Source organism: Pristiophorus japonicus, chromosome 6 (genome assembly GCF_044704955.1).
Source record: "Pristiophorus japonicus isolate sPriJap1 chromosome 6, sPriJap1.hap1, whole genome shotgun sequence".
Taxonomy (NCBI): domain Eukaryota; kingdom Metazoa; phylum Chordata; class Chondrichthyes; family Pristiophoridae; genus Pristiophorus; species Pristiophorus japonicus.
In genome coordinates, this window is record NC_091982.1 from 41,325,717 (window position 1) to 41,342,140 (window position 16,424).

The 16,424-nt window shown below is 44.8% G+C and overlaps 1 protein-coding gene across 1 annotated transcript in view; it reads right to left on the reverse strand.

Annotated features, from left to right (window-relative positions):
• Positions 1-16,424, reverse strand: part of col4a5 (collagen, type IV, alpha 5 (Alport syndrome)) — a 291,814-nt gene that overhangs the window by 93,789 nt on the left and 181,601 nt on the right. The window contains exons 23-27 of the mRNA XM_070882799.1: positions 13,432-13,521; positions 12,110-12,180; positions 11,504-11,695; positions 7,626-7,794; positions 4,516-4,608 (exon numbers count right to left, since the gene is read on the reverse strand). Coding sequence (XP_070738900.1) covers positions 4,516-4,608; positions 7,626-7,794; positions 11,504-11,695; positions 12,110-12,180; positions 13,432-13,521 — 615 coding nt within the window. The remainder of the gene's footprint in view (positions 1-4,515; positions 4,609-7,625; positions 7,795-11,503; positions 11,696-12,109; positions 12,181-13,431; positions 13,522-16,424) is intronic.

Sequence of the window (16,424 nt, forward strand, 5' to 3'; positions counted from 1 at the left end):
CCCTGGTCCTGGACTTCCCCAACATCGGGAACATTCTTCCTGCACCTAACCTGTCCAATCCTGTCAGAATTTTATATGTTTCTATGAGATCCCTTCTCATCCTTCTAAACTCCAGTGAACACAGGCCCAGTTGATCCAGTCTCTCCTCATATGTCACTCCCGCCATCCCGGGAATCAGTCTGGTGAACCTTCACTGCACTCCCTCAAAAGCAAGAACGTCCTTCCTCAGATTAGGAGACCAAAACTGAACACAATATTCCAGGTGAGGCCTCACTCAGGCCCTGTACAACTGGAGTAAAACCTCCCTGCTCCTATATTCAAATCCTCCAGCTATGAAGCCAACATACCATTTGCCTTCTTCACCACCTGTGGTACCTACATGCCAACTTTCAATGACTGATGTACCATGACACCCAGGTCTCGTTGCACCTTCCCTTTTCCTAATCTGCTGCCATTCAGATAATATTTTTCCTTCGTGTTTTTGCTACCAAAGTGGAAAACCTCACATTTATCCACATTATATTGCATGTGCCACACGTTTGCCCACTCACCTAACCTGTCCAAGTCACCCTGCAGCCTTTTAGCGTCTTCCTCACAGATCACACCGCCACCCAGCTTAGTATCATCTGCAAACTTGGAGATATTACACTCAATTCTCTCATCCAGATCATTAATGTATATTGTAAATAGCTGGGGTCCCAGCACTGAGCCCTGCGGCACCCCACTCGTCACTGCCTGCCATTCTGAAAAGGACCCGTTTATCCCGACTCTCTGCTTCCTGTCTGCCAACCAGTTCTCCATCCACATCAGTACATTACCCCCAATATCATGTGCTTTAATTTTGCAGACCAATCTCTTGTGTGGGACCTTGTCAAAAGCCTTTTGAAAGTCCAAATACACCACATCCACTGGTTCTCCCTTGTCCACTCTACCAGTTACATCCTCAAAAAATTCAAGAAGATTTGTCAAGCAGGATTTCCCTTTCATAAATCCATGCTGACTTGGACCGATCCTGTCACTGCTTTCCAAATGTGCTGCTATTTCATCTTTAATAATTGATTCCAACATTTTCCCCACTACTAATGTCAGGCTAACCGGTCTATAATTACCCATTTTCTCTCTCCCTCCTTTCTTAAAAAGTGGTGGTACATTAGCTACCCTCCAGTCCATAGAAACCGATCCAGAGTCGATAGACTGTTGGAAAATGATCACCAATCCATCCACTATTTCTAGGACTACTTCCTTAAGTACTCTGGGATGCAGACTATCAGGCCCTGGGGATTTATCGGCCTTCAATCCCATCAATTTCCCTAACACAATTTCCCGCCTAATAAGGGTTTCCTTCAGTTCTTCCTTCCTACTAGACCCTCGGTCCCCTAGTATTTCCGGAAGGTTATTCGTCTCTTCCTTCGTGAAGACAGAACCAAAGTATTTGTTCAATTCGTCTGCCATTTCTTTGTTCCCCATTTTAAATTCACCTGAATCCGGCTGCAAGGGACCAACATTTGTCTTCACTAATCTTTTTCTCTTCACATATCTATAGAAGCTTTTGCAGTCAGTTTTTAGGTTGCCATCAAGCTTCCTCTCATACTCTTATTTTCCCCCTCATAATTAAACCCTTTGTCCTCCTCTGTTGTATTACAAAATTCTCCCAGCCCTCAGGTTTGCTGCTTTTTCTATGCCTCTTATTTAACACTATCCTTAACTTCCCTTGTTAGCCACAGTTGAGCCATCTTCCCTGTTTTATTTTTACTCCAGACAGGGATGTACAATTGTTGAAATTCATCCATGTCATCTTTAAATGTTTGCCATTGCCTATCCACCATCAACCCTTTAAGTATCATTTGCCAGTCTATTCTAGCCAATTCACGTTTCATACCATCGAAGTTACCTTTCCTTTAGTGCAGGACCCTAGTCACTGAATTAACTGTGTCACTCTCCATCTTAATGAAGAATTCTACCATATTATGGTCACTCTTCCCCAAGGGGCCTCGCACAACAAGATTGTTAATTAGTCCTTTCTCATTACACATCACCCAGTCCAGGATGGCCAGCCCTTTAGTTGGTTCCTCGACATATTGGTCTAGAAAACCATCCCTAATACACTCCAGGAAATCCTCCTCCGCCGCATTGCTACCAGTTTGGTTAGCCCAATCAATATGTAGATTTAAATCGCCCATGATAGCTGCTATACCTTTATTGCACACATTCCTAATTTCTTGTTTGGTGCTGTCCCCAACCTCACTACTACTGTTTGGTGGTCTCCACACAACTCCCACTAGTGTTTTCTGCACTTTGGTATTCCGCAGCTCCACCCATATCGATTCCACATCATCCAAGCTAATATCCTTCCTTACTATTGCATTAATTTCCTCTTTAACCAGCAATGCCACCCCACCTCCTTTTCCTTTCTGTCTGTCCTTCCTAACTGTTGAATACCCCTGTATGTTGAGTTCCCAGCCTTGGTCACCCTGGAGCCATATCTCCGTGATGCCAATTACATCATATCCGTTAACTTTTAACTGTGCAGTTAATTCGTCCACCTTATTACGACTACTCCTCGCATTGAGGCACAGAGCCTTCAGGCTTGTCTTTTTAACACCCTTTGCCCCTTTAAAATTTTGCTGTAATGTGGCCCTTTTTGCTTTTTGCCTTGGGTTTCTCTGCCCTCCATTTTTACTTTTCTTCTTTCTATCTTTTGCTTCTGCCCCCATTCTACTTCTTGCATAGGTTCCCATCCCCCTGCCGTATTCGTTTAACCCCTCCCCCCAACAGCACTAGCAAACATTCCCCCTAGGACATTGGTTCTGGTCCTGCCCAGGTGCAGACCGTCCGGTTTGTACTGTTCCTACCTCCCCCTGAACCAGTTCCAATGTCCCAGGAATTTGAATCCCTCCCTTCTGCACCAGTGTAGGTGACTGGGGATTTGGCTAGGCAATTGAAGGTGAAAACATTGCAGGGATATGGGGAAAGAGCAGGGGGAGTGGGACTAATGGGATGGCTCTTCGAAAGAGCTGGCGCAGACTCGATGGGCCGAATTGCCTCCTTCTGTGCTGTACTACTCTATGATTTGATGAATTTGGCCAACAATATCAAGTTGTGAGGTGGGTCCCATGACACACCAATTTCATTAGTCAGAGAAAGAAGCGCAGCAATTCAAAAATGTCAACTTACCTGGAGCACCAGGACCTCCGGAACGGCCCGAGACTCCTTGCACACCTTTTTCACCTGGATACCCTGGTGGACCAAATCCTGGAGGGCCCACAGGGCCTCTCTCTCCTGGAAATCTAAAGAGTAGGGTCAACTTGATCCAGAAGTTCGCCGGATCCACATGGGGAGTAGAGGCTCAAACCCTCTGTACTCAGCACTCGCCCTGGTGTACTCTGCAGCGGAGTACTGCTCACGGCATGCATATCAAATTCAAATTCGTTGATTTCCAGTTGAAATCTACTATGAGAATTATCACCGGTACACTTATATCGGCACCAACACCTTGGCTGCCCGTGATTGCAAACATCGCAACACCACATCTGTGCCGCAAATATGCAGTCACCAGAGAATACAACCGTTACACCAGCAAAGACATGCCGATCCAGGCCAACTTGAATAACCTACCACCAACCCGTCTCAAATCTAGAAGGCCATTTTGGACCATCACCAAAGCTCTTCAGCGATCTAGGGGATTTGAGTATAGGAGCAGGGAGGTCTTGCTGCAGTTGTACAGGGTCTTGGTGAGACCACAGCTTGAGTATTGTGTGCAATTTTGGTCTCCTAATCTGAGGGAGTGCAGCGAAGGTTCACCAGACTGATTCCCGGGATGGCAGGACTGACATATGAAGAAAGACTGGATTGATTAGGCTTATATTCACCGGAATTTAGAATAATGAGAGGGGATCTCATAGAAGCATATAAAATTCTGACGGGATTGGACAGGTTAGATGCAGGATGAATGTTCCCGATGTTGGGGAAGTCCAGAACCAAGGGTCACAGTCTTAGGATAAGGGGTAAGCCATATAGGATCAAGATGAGGAGAAACTTTTTCACCCAGAGAATTGTGAACCTGTGGAACTCTCTCCCACAGAAAGTTGTTGAATCCAGTTCGTTGGGTATATTCAAAAGGGAGTTAGATGTGGCCCTTATGGCTAAAGGGATCAGGGGGTATGGAGAGAAGGCAGGAGTGGGGTACTGAAGTTGCATGATCAGCCATGATCATGTTGAATGGTGGTGCAGGCTCGAAGGGCTGGATGGCCTGCTATTTTCTATGTTTCGATGCGACTGTGGAGCTCCTATTCTGACCCTGGAGCACATCACTGAGCACTGCTGTCAGAGGAAATTCGCAGGCAGCCTGCAAGATATGCTTACTGTTACACCGGAAGCTTTGGCCTGGATATCTGACTTAGATATTGACACTTGATTTGCTTTGCTACTACCATACAAAAGATGAAGACGACTTGCATACTTCACCACAAAAAGTGCACAAGTTAAGCAAAGACTTTAGCAGCTTAAATATCTTACCTGGACGACCTATTCGGCCGGGTTCACCATGGGACCCGGGAGGACCAGGGGGACCAGGTTCCGAGATCGTACTACCCGGTTCACCTTTAGCACCTGCACAGAGCAGCAGAGCATTAATGACAGTTCCCTCAGATGTTAAGGACAGCTGAACATTAGACAACTCTGAATTCAAAGAAAAGCACTAATACTTCCACCAGAACCTCCATCATTTGATCAATTTCCTGACACTAGTGCAAATGGAAATGTTAAAGGTGATCTGCAGGAGAAGTGAACATTTGTTTCCTTTGTTTCTTATTTATGTCCTCATAACCCTTCACTCCTACACACAATCATTCACGTTGGGGGTTGATTCCATGGGCACAGGTACCTGGACCTAGTGGCCATTTCTCATGTCGGAGACTACACAGTGAGTACAGGCAGGTTATATGATCCAGGAAGGTAGTAAAGCTGATTCTTTCCTTGCCCCTGATGCCCACACACATGCATTGTCCCTCAAGAGTCACTGGATAGATACCAGAAGTGGGAACATGTATTACTAAACTATGATTAGGTGGCAAATCTATGCACCATAGTCAAGAAGCTAAGTGTATCTGTTTTTACCATTTAATAATATTGTGCAGCTGGCTTTCGTGTCAGATGATCAATACAATATCTCAGTAAGAATCACTGAAATGATGCGTATGCGGCTGGAAGTACCTCGCATGTGATGCACATGCGCGAAAACCTGCAACTTGTGATCTGTCAAATTTCGGCTTGTCAGTTCATCCGAATCCCTGGAAAATCGACATTCGTTGGCGGAGATTTGGGTGATCTGCCCTACTACTGCCCAGCAAATGCCCACAAAACCCTTAGGACTTCTTTTACTAGCTTAAGGGTTGAAAGAAATATTTAAATACATTTTTGAAATCATTTAAACTTTAACAAACCTTCAAAACTTGTTCGGGTTATTTTGGACCCTTTAAAATGGTTTAAATTTATTATTGAAAAATTACATTTTTGTTTTAAATGTTTAATTACATTGTATTTTTATGAATTTTGACCATGTAATGATTTATTTTTATTTAAGTACAGCTCATAGTGTGAAATTTGTGTTTTTTTATGAGATTCCTATTAAGCTTAAGGGGATTCCGTACGTAAATGGAATTCCCATAAGCATAATGGGAAACACCCTTTGTCATTGGTTGGGCCGGCCCATGTGATCTCAGGATGCTTGCGAACTTCATACGCCCCTGGGGTACATGGGCCTTTATGCAGGCGTACCCCTGCAGGCCCAGGAGCGCAAGTCTTCGTAGATATTGGACCATCAGTAGGTTCGTACTTTTATTGCGGTTCGGATACATTCGCCTGCAGGAAGCTTCCGACCGCAAATCAGGCCCGATATGTCTTCTAAACTAGAGCTTTCTATAAAAAGGAAGAAATGAAATAAGATTCTAATGGTTAGCATTCCACCAATACTTTTAGTAAAATGCCTAAATTAGTCCAAAATGAAAGTTGATAGCACCTTCAAAGCATTTAAAGCAAACTGTGTTTGCCCTATCTGCCCCCCCCACCATGGGCAGAGCCAGGCACTGTCAAATTGCTATATATTCTAATATGTAGCATATTTGACGAAATCTGATCGAGAGAAATTGGAAATGGAACACTACAATTATGAATAGATCCACTTTTCAAGAGGTACTCTAACAAATTTATAGAAGGCACCAAGGTGGAAATCGTGCATGGTTATTTAAAAAAAAGAATGAGAAAATCAAATTTTCTCTTTACTAAATCTAATCTCCATCAGTTTGGGCATTGCCTGACAGAGGGTACCCGAACAAATAGAATTACGGCAGATTTTTTCATACACAGGCCTAAAGTTGTGCATGCAACAAAGATTGAAGCATAATCTTCTCATTGTTTAGAGGTTATCTTGCTTTTTTGCTGAGTGTGGCGATGGGGGAGTTGGCTGATGAGGGCAAGTGGTACAATGCATTGTTTTTCTAAAATATTATGATACCAAGAGGTAAGATAGGTACTACCTGCCTTCATGGCAAGCTCTGAATTGCAGCCAAACCAATATAGGAAGAAGAGAGGGAAGAAAAATAAAATTGAGGCTGTGTCAACTCAAGCTACTTTTGAGATCCTCGTTGCAGGAGGACAGAGAGTTGGTCACCTGTCCACCCATTCACTGGCTATAATGGCCATCGACAATGATCACCAAAGGGGAAGATTCCAGATATTTGGTTTGCAAAGAGTTTGGATACTATTGGAAGTACCATCTATAAGTATCCTCAAATTAAGTCCTAATGCTAAGAGTTGTAAGTGCTTCTGTTTTCTGGACAAGTATCCCCTGAGAAATCCTTCCAGTACTACACATGTTAATAACACGCCAATGTACAAGTACACTTTCCTACAGGACCCTAATAGACATGAAATGTGATGCTTTTCAAATGAATATCTTAATCACATTCAACCTAAAACCTCTCTTAGTTGATCACCACAGTAGATCTTGCCCAAATATCTAGAGGGGAGATGAGGAGTATTTTTTCGCTCAGAGTTGTCAGGATCTGGAACGTCCACCTGAAAAGGTGGTGGAAGCTGATCCCATAAATAATTTTAAATGGTAGTTGGACAGGTTCTTGAGTATGAGGAACTTACAGGTTTACAGACTAAACGTGGGGGTGTGGGACTAGGCACAACTGCTCTTTCACAGAATGGCCTCCTTCTGTGCTGTAAGTTTCTTTGATTTGATGAACTAAGGTAAAACTAGCTTTCGGGAAGTTGTACTGAATTTAAAGTGATTGCCAAAAGAACCAGAGGCGACATGAGGAAGAATACTTTTACACAACGAGTGGTTATTTGGAATGAACTGCCTGATAAGGTGCTGGATACAGATTCAAAGGGAAATTGGATAGGCAATTGAAGGAGAAAAAATTGCAGGGATATGGAGAAAGAGCAGGGGGAGTGGGACTAATGCAGACTCGATGGGCCGAATGGCCTCCTTCTGTGCTGTACTTTTCTATGATTCGATGAATTTGGCCAACAATACCTTCCCTGAGAGGTGGGTCCCATGACACACCAATTTCATTCGTCAGAGAAAGAGGCGCAGCAATTCAAAAATGTCAACTTACCTGGAGCACCAGGACCTCCGGGACGGCCCGAGACTCCTTGCACACCTTTTTCACCTGGATACCCTGGTGGACCAAATCCTGGAGGGCCCACAGGGCCTCTCTCTCCTGGAAATCCCAGTGGGCCTGGATCACCTGGTAAGCCTCTTTCTCCTTTGAAGGCCAGGCCACCCTGGAAAAATTACATGCACCCATCATTAAAGAGGTGGGGTGTAAACTGATTGCATTCCACAAAGACACAAATCTGAACATCCATGTATTTGGAATAAAAACACACAAAGACTTTTCATTCATACCATTTTTCCTAAATGCTAAAATCCAGAAAGAACTGACCTTTATGTTGAGTGGCCGGATAGAAAATCAACAATCATACCAATATGCAAGTTATACGTTCCCTCCCAATGTTAACAGGCAATTAGAAAAGATCGGTATTAATCTGCAATTTATATACTAGCTTTTATGGTAGGTTCTTATCAAAGAAAAGACTTACAATTGCCACACTTTCCAGGCTAAAAGCCCAATGAAACTAAAGACCATCCTAAACCAGCTATGGTTCTAATCCATGGCCCCTTGCGATTCCCCAAAAAATCCTGGGGCTGAAATTCAGGGCTGCCAGAAAGCTGGCGTGCCTACCTTTTATTTGAAGTTTTTTCCACCGGGATCGTTGAGGCAGTCACTCCATCGATTTTCGGGATTTTGTAGTTTTTTTTGCCGTCGGACTGGAAGTCCGTCATAGTGGGGGTGGGAGATCGACAGGAAGGCAGGCTGAGGGGCTGAATTTGGGTCGGGACCAGGACTCCGCCACTGTCACTCGGCGGTGGATCGGTGGTGATGTCACTGCGCGTGTGTGTCACCACGCTCTCTCCCCTCCGTTAAAGGGGAGGGAATCGGGGATTTTTTTATCTTCAGCCACTGGGCCACCAGTGAGAGTTTTGGCCGGGCCAGCTGCCTGGCACCCAAGAGGGGGGTGCCAGGCTGCCTGTTGCGGCCCGGCCGAACCCGTGGGCACTATTTTGCCGGCCAATCGGGAAGTCAGCCGGCAAAAATAAAGACATGGCGGCCACGGCAGTGGGCCCTCCCCTTGGAGGGCTGCCGCGCTGCCGCGCTGCACACAGTGAGGAGAAGGTGCACCGACACAGAAAGCTGTTGGGGACACCGTGCGGCGGGAGAACAATTTGTTTCAGTAAATTTCGGTTGCAGTATTCTGCAGGTGCGGGAGAGCTGCGGTGCAGCGGTCATCATCAGCAGGGCGGAATTGGGGAAAGGCCGAAAAATTCCCGACCCGAATTTGGGTCGGGGCAGCCACTGGACTGCAACACGGCAGCCCCTCGATTCTGTCACATGGCCTCCGAAAAACTGCGGAAACGGGCCTTATAGGGACCCTGAATTCGGCCCCCCCCCGTCTTTCAGAAGCTACTCCATAACCTAATTTGAATTTACCACAGTTCTCTGTAGCCCCTCAAAATAATAAGCTTCGTATCTCACCGTTTTAGCTTCTCCTTAACACCATGCACTATTACCTAGCTAAGATCAGACAACTTGTTCTCCAGCATTTGCCAATGCTACTGTGTATTGCAAAATACTTGATATCTGACGCAGGGTTGAGTCAATTGAACAGAGATCAGACATTCTCTCGCACAAACCAGTTCCCCATTATATGTCGCTATGTTAACCATCTAAAATGGCACAGTTAGATAAATGCATTCCTTAGCCTTTTGATATACATGCTACAATCATCTGAGGACTCACGGTCTCTAGTAAACAGGTTAAGGACTTTGCAGAAGTCCTTTTATTTCCGAGGCATTGTTCTCTGCTTGAGCAGCAAACTCAAAATGGCTGTTCTTTGGTTGTGGTCATTCGGTTATGGTTGTTGTTATTGATATTGTTGTTGACATGTGGAGATTTCTCCTTCCCTCTCTTATGTCAAAGTTTAGTTTAGATTAAAATGTAGTAAAGAATCAGTCTTAGCTCTTGCCTTGATGCTTTTTGTTCAAATGCTGCGCTATAAACTGAGGCATTGCTATGCCTGACTTGATTCATTGGGTTGAATCTTAACTCCCAAAAACAGGTGGGTTGGGGTCAGGTCAGAGGTTAAAATTCAAAAAATTTGATACAGGAACTCAATCACTTCCAATTTAACAGAGGCGGGACAAGGGAAGGGGCACCAATCGGCTCACAGGAGGTGTTTGGTCATTTAAATGAGCCTGAAATTCTGATGTCCCGGGTCCGTACGAAGTTTGCTGAAAACGAGCTTTTCCGATCTGTCAAGTTTCTGGCTTGACAGATCTCGCGCATATCGAGAGCGAAAACATTTATATGTGCAAATTTGTGATATTACGTATACAAATGTCCTCAAAAATCTTGCGCCTGAAAAAGCAGGCGCATAGTCTACTTTTACAGGCACAAGTTTTTTAAAACACACAAAAACATATAAAAATAAAGTTATGAAAACATATTTTATTGTTAAAAACCCTCCCCACAACGGTAAGTTTATTTTAAGGCATAATTAAAAAAACTTTTTTAAAAATCAGGAAAATATTTTTTTTTATAAGACATTAATAACTTTAATTTAAATGAATCTTAAATATGTAGTGCATATTATCTATTTTTTATTAGTGTTTTGGGTGTTTGGGAGGTGGTTTCTCATTCAAAGTAATAGGAGTTTCGGACTTACGGAACTCCTATTTCTATGAATGAGAATATACTATACCTGATTGGCTGCCCAGAGCCATGTGACTCCAGCTCCAGGCCTGCGCACATCACGACGTGCACACGCTGCGATACGCAGCAAGAGGAGGCCTGTGCATCGGAAAGTCGAGTGGGGGCAGTAGTTTCAGGTAGGTGCGTATTTTTTCTCTAAAATCTAGTCGTACGCCCGCGGGAAGGAGAAAGTGGAATTTCTGGGCCAATAGTTTAATGATATTTAAACAGACACATAAATTGTGCCAGCTGCCTTATTACATCACTTAGAAACAGCTGTGACAAAAATACACAGCATTTTCCTCTCTCTCTCCGCTCATCTTTCTATGAAGAGTTTGCCAAACACATTTTGATGACAATAGTGCCCTTATAGTCCTTAAAGCCCGAGACATCTTCTGGGGGCAACTCTTTGAACTTATACGACCATATGAAATTGGTGGTCAGGAAAAAACTAGCTGGTCCACCAAGACTGCCCACACCACGGGGACTGGGGCACCATGACTAAATACTTCTTACCTCCCCCCAACCGCCCCCTTCCCCACATGCCCCTCCTGCAGCCATGTAATCTCCTGGGAGGGGAAAAAACAGAGAAAAACCCCATGGCCAATAAGGGGAAAAGTACTCAGGCGATCAAAACTATTCTAGGAGATCACATGGGCCACGTGTTACCTATACCTTCATTTACCTTCTATATGATACCATCTCTGTCCCAGTCAAGAACCAGTCCAGCTCCCTCTTGAAGGTGTACCGAGAGTCAGCACCCACCACACCACCGACAACACATTCCAGAGGCTCACTACTCTCTGAAGAAGAACTGCCCAATACCCAGTCTATTCCCACTCTTACATAGTTTACACTTATGTCCCCTGTTCTTCCCAATCTGTTAAACTGGCATAATCTATCAATAGGGACACCATTCATCCTTTATTTCAAAGACCTCTGTCATCATCTATGCTGCTCTAAAGAAAATAGACCAAGGTCCTTGAGCCTATCTGAGTAGCTAGGAAGCATTCCTGTAGCTCTCCGGTGGACCTTTTCCAAGGGCTCTATATTGCAAACCATGTGGGAGGACCAAAACTGGGTACAGTCAAAAATACCCAATTATCCTCCCCCAACACTGCACGTCCATTGTTACCTGCTTTCATTTAGCAACCTACAATGGTAGGATAGAGATTACTTACAGGTACACCCTTTGGACCTGCTGGGCCTGGTTGTCCATTTCTTCCTGGAGTGCCATCTAATCCTGGAAGTCCTGGGGATCCCGGGAAACCAGAGCTACCTCGATCACCTTTCGCACCCGGATAACCAAAGCCATCTCCTCGGTCACCTTTTGGGCCAGGGGTTCCTGGGATACCTGGACGGCCTGGCGACCCCTGGAAGTGAGGAAAACAGAAATTTCTGGCTGTGATGTAAGATACTTGCATGTGCCCAGAACTGGGTAATTGTCTTTAGAGGCCAGAACATTATTGATCCAAAATTTCAATTCTTAAATATCTATACAATTGAATTAAAGAAATAAAAAACATGTATCAAAGATTAAAATCCAGGGAACCAAGGGAGAAACAGAGTATATGCAATGGGCAAATGTGTAAACCCCTTTATTACATTTGAGGACATATTATTTATCTGCCTATATTACTCTTGCTTCCCCTGGGGGTCATTTCGGCAATGGGATCAGCCTCCTGATTTACACCCTGCCTGCTTTTTCTGTTGTAGTCAGTGAAGTTACTATTTAAACGCTCCTGGGAGAATGTTTGGTAATATCCATTATCATGACAAGTACTTACAGGTTGTCCCAAACTTCCAATTGAACCAGATAGTCCTCGATCTCCTTTCATTCCGGGCAATCCTGGTTGACCTAAAACCCACAAAGTAACAAATGAAAATCTCACTTCAGTTTTGTTCAAAGTAAATGGTGCATGTGGATTAGCAACATGGCATTGTTTGCAGTCTTCAGAAACGCAGGTGAGACCACACAGGACAAACGATAATCTAAACAAAATGTTTGTCCCGTCAGCTAGGAAGTTGACAGAATTCAAGTAATGTGGAAGAAACAGTCCAGGCTGAAATTCACCACGCTCCGTAAGCAACCTGTACACAATATCCCATTTGTTGCTAAAAGACCATCCTAGACACACTTCACATGGAGTCCTCTTCAGTGGCTTCTTATATTGAACCCATCCTGGGATATTAGGTTGAAAGTGGATCTGTGACATGCCAAATCCTTGGAATCACTTTCCTGCCAACTGCAGCTACAAGAGATGTTGACGTGTAATGCGAGCAAAACTGATATCATGTGTGAGGTAGCACTCACTGGAGATACGCATTCCACATGGAATACCAGCATGGAGACAACTAGGAACATATTGCCAATTTAAGCTGTTTTTACATTGGTTCTGTGCAGTGTTACTGCCATCGGCTCCCAACATGCAGAACCCACATAGTCGGCAAAGCTTAAGCAAACCTCTGGGAAGATCCAATTTTTTAAAAACTGTTAGAACATTTTTTCATGAATTCAAGGTAAAGGGCCATAGCCCATAGTGCAGGACCAAAGCTGGAGGCCACGTCACTGACCTCCCGGACCTGATAGATAGATTTCTAGACACAAAGGGCATCAATGGGTATGGGGAGAAAGCGGGAATATGGTGTTGAGATAGAGGATCAGCCATGATCATATTGAATGGCGGTGCAGGCTCAAAGGGCCGAATGGCCTACTACTGCTCCTATTTTCTATGTTTCTATGTAAGAGCAGGATAGGAGAGAGGGCAGATCATTAAGAAATGGTTGGGTGATACCAAGCTAAGGCTTCGAAAGGCTGTAGATGGTAGGAAGAAGAAAAAACTGAAATACATAAGGAGTTCTAGGTTGTGGAAAGAATAGAGTTAGGTCGAATGATCAGTCTCAATTTTAACACAGCAAGAATGCAGGGAGCAGGAAGGTGTATTTGGTGCGTAGAAGGAACATTGAGCAAAGTTTAGATGATGAATGATGACAGCAGTATTGACTCAGACTGACTGACTTACACGGATGAGTTCACTTTTAAATAATGTCAGTATTCTGCACACAAGTTATCCAATGCACAGCCTAATAGCGAGGCCCTGTATCCTACCTGGAATACCGTGTGGTCCGGGAGGTCCTGGCACACCAGGAAAATGATCGCCGGTACCTAAACAGTTAAAGCAGGTGTCTCCCTTATCACCTACAAATTCAAAGGTAGAAAAAAAAGTATTAATAATGTGAAATCACCTTTTAAACCGTTGTTTTTTCATGACCTCTCTTTGCTATCCTAATTGTCTTTTCATGCATCATTTTCTGAGATGAGTCCATTTACTATCTATGGCCTCTAGAGCAAACATCTCCCAACTAGTATTTCAGTAAAATGGAAATGGTGGGCACGTGATACCTTCATACTTTCCAATTGAACTATGAAAAATACCCAGCAGCACAATTAGAGATTCTGGCTAAGATTTTCCTTACCTCGCGAGTCTGGTGCGGCCGAGGTCACTGGCAGGTTGCGGACCTGCTGTTTGCTCCATCCCGCTCTGGAAAATGATTTTCTGTTGACGGGGCTTGTTAAGTCTGCCCAGCTCGTTTCCCGGTCCAATTAGATGACGCGTTATCAGCCGGTTTCCTTAAAGGGACCATGGCCAAATTTATTTTGACATTTATGCTGTCAGTGTTCTACAACATTGAGGTGCTGCAAACACTGCACAGAGGTCCAGGGCATATGGAGGGAGTGACAGCATGTAGGGAGATCCTCCTCCCTTCCAATAGGCGGAAGAGACCTCCCCAGGACACCAACGCAGCCTGGTTGCACTTTGCACATGAGGGCACAAGCAGAGATGTCATCAGGAGGACTTGGGTGCAGTGTTGCAAACCTTTCAATGACTTCATCAGATCACAAACCACTAGTACAAAGCCACACTCCACCTCATCCTGCTGTTCCCATCACTCTGCCTTCCCTACCCTATTCCACACATTCTTACTCACACTAACTGACCTTGCACCTCCACTCACTATCTATATTATCAGTTCCCCATCTCACTAGCCACCCCTCACACTCTCCCTCACCCCAGTCTAAGCACACCAACTAACAACACACATGGGTTTTTTATCTAATGTTCATGTAAAGTTTCTGTTTATATGCTGTCAATCATTGAAACCTTTATTTTCAACACTTTAATTTTCATACTTAAAGAAGGTAACTATGGTTGAGAGTTTGGTGTTTACCAATTGTTTACGGTTATTGATGCCCATTTATATGTTCAGATGTATTCGAATGAGATTGGCAGGAAATTTGAGCGTAACTTGACATCAGTAGTGTCATGTATTCAACTATCATTGTAACCCATGTATAAGCTGACCTAAGTTGTACACCTTGAGAACATTGAACACAAGGGGGAGAACTTGTAGGAGGCACCCCTAACCTGGACTTTCAGGTATAAAAGGGGAAGCTCCACCCACCTTCATCACTTGAGGTCTTGGTAATAAAGGTAACTGATCACAGAGTGACCGTCTCTCACGTATGGGCCTCGTGTGCATTTATACTGTATAGTAAGGACATATCATTGGTGACGAGAAACTGGGACTTAAACCACGCGAGCATGGCCACTAGCAGCACAGAAGAGAGGTACTATATTGGTGATGATTGGGACGACTTTATTGAGAGACTACAGCAAAGTTTTATCATTAAGGAATGGTTGGGACAGGATTCGGCCGACAAACGTAGGGCTCATCTCCTGACGGTTTGTGGATCCAGAACATACTTCCTGATGAAGGACCTTCTAGCGCCAGAGAAGCCAGCGGACAAGACGTTCGAAGAGGTCAGTAAGTTGATCGGGGAACACATTAAACCGGCGAGCAGCATGCACATGGCAAGACACCGGTTTTACACACACCGGCGGCGAGAAGGGCAAAGTGTTCCTGACTTCATAGCAGATCTCCAGCGACTGGGGAGCCTATGTAAGTTCACAGGTGCATGCAGAGCGGAGATGCTGCAAGACTGTTTTATTGAGGGCATCGGGCATGCTGGGATTTTCAGGAAACCGATTGAGACCAAAGACTTGACCTTGGATGCGGCGGCTCTGATAGCCCAGACATTTATCTCAGGAGAGGAAGAGACCAGAATGATGTATGACAAAAATCTTGGCTCAAATGCAGAAAATGACCAAGGAGTCAACATTGTTTACGCGGCACACAGTTCTCTAGGCAGACAAGGGCAATCAGACATGCCATAGCATGTAGTCGAACCCAAAGGGGGAATTCAACAGAGACAATGGCTAGCTGAACGGCGATTCATGCCATTGCAATGGACAATGCGGCCAGTAATGGGGCCATCAACACCTGTTAATGGTGCGCTTAAGGACAGTTACAGAGACAGTCAGAGACGATCGACTGGTAATGGAACTTTTGTTTGCAACAACGGGGCCCCCAGCTCATGCTGGAGGTGTGGAGGCAAACACCCAGCCAGAGCTTGCAGGTATCAGCAATATACCTGCAGAAACTGCAACGTCAGCGGTTACTTGGCGCGTATGTGCAGGAAGCCTGCAGCCAGTTTGATGTACGAGGAGAACGGGCCTGATGTAAGCCCTACGAGGCCAAATGAATACTGGGGGAAATCGCTGGAAGCTGAAGTTCAGCGAGTTCATGTGGAGCACATATACAGTTCATATACCAGGATGCCACCGATAATGATGAAAGTGCTCCTCAATTGCATCCCAGTATTAATGGAGCTAGACACGGGGGCCAGCCAATCCCTGATGAGTATCAAACAGTTTGAAAGGTTGTGGGTGTCCAAGACCAGAAGGCCAAAATCATTGCCGATTGACGCACAGCTACGGACATATACTAAGGAGATCATTCCGGTGCTAGGCAGTGCCACGGTAGTCGTGACCCACAAAGATTTGGAGAACAGGTTGCCACTCTGGATTGTCCCGGGGGATGGTCCCGCATTACTGGGGAGGAGTTGGCTTGCTGTCATGAACTGGAAATGGGGCGATGTCAATGCAATTTCTTCTGTGGAGCGAGTATCATGCTCACAGGTCCTGGACAAATTTGACTCCTTATTTCAACCCGGTATCGGCACTTCCATGGGGGCCAAGG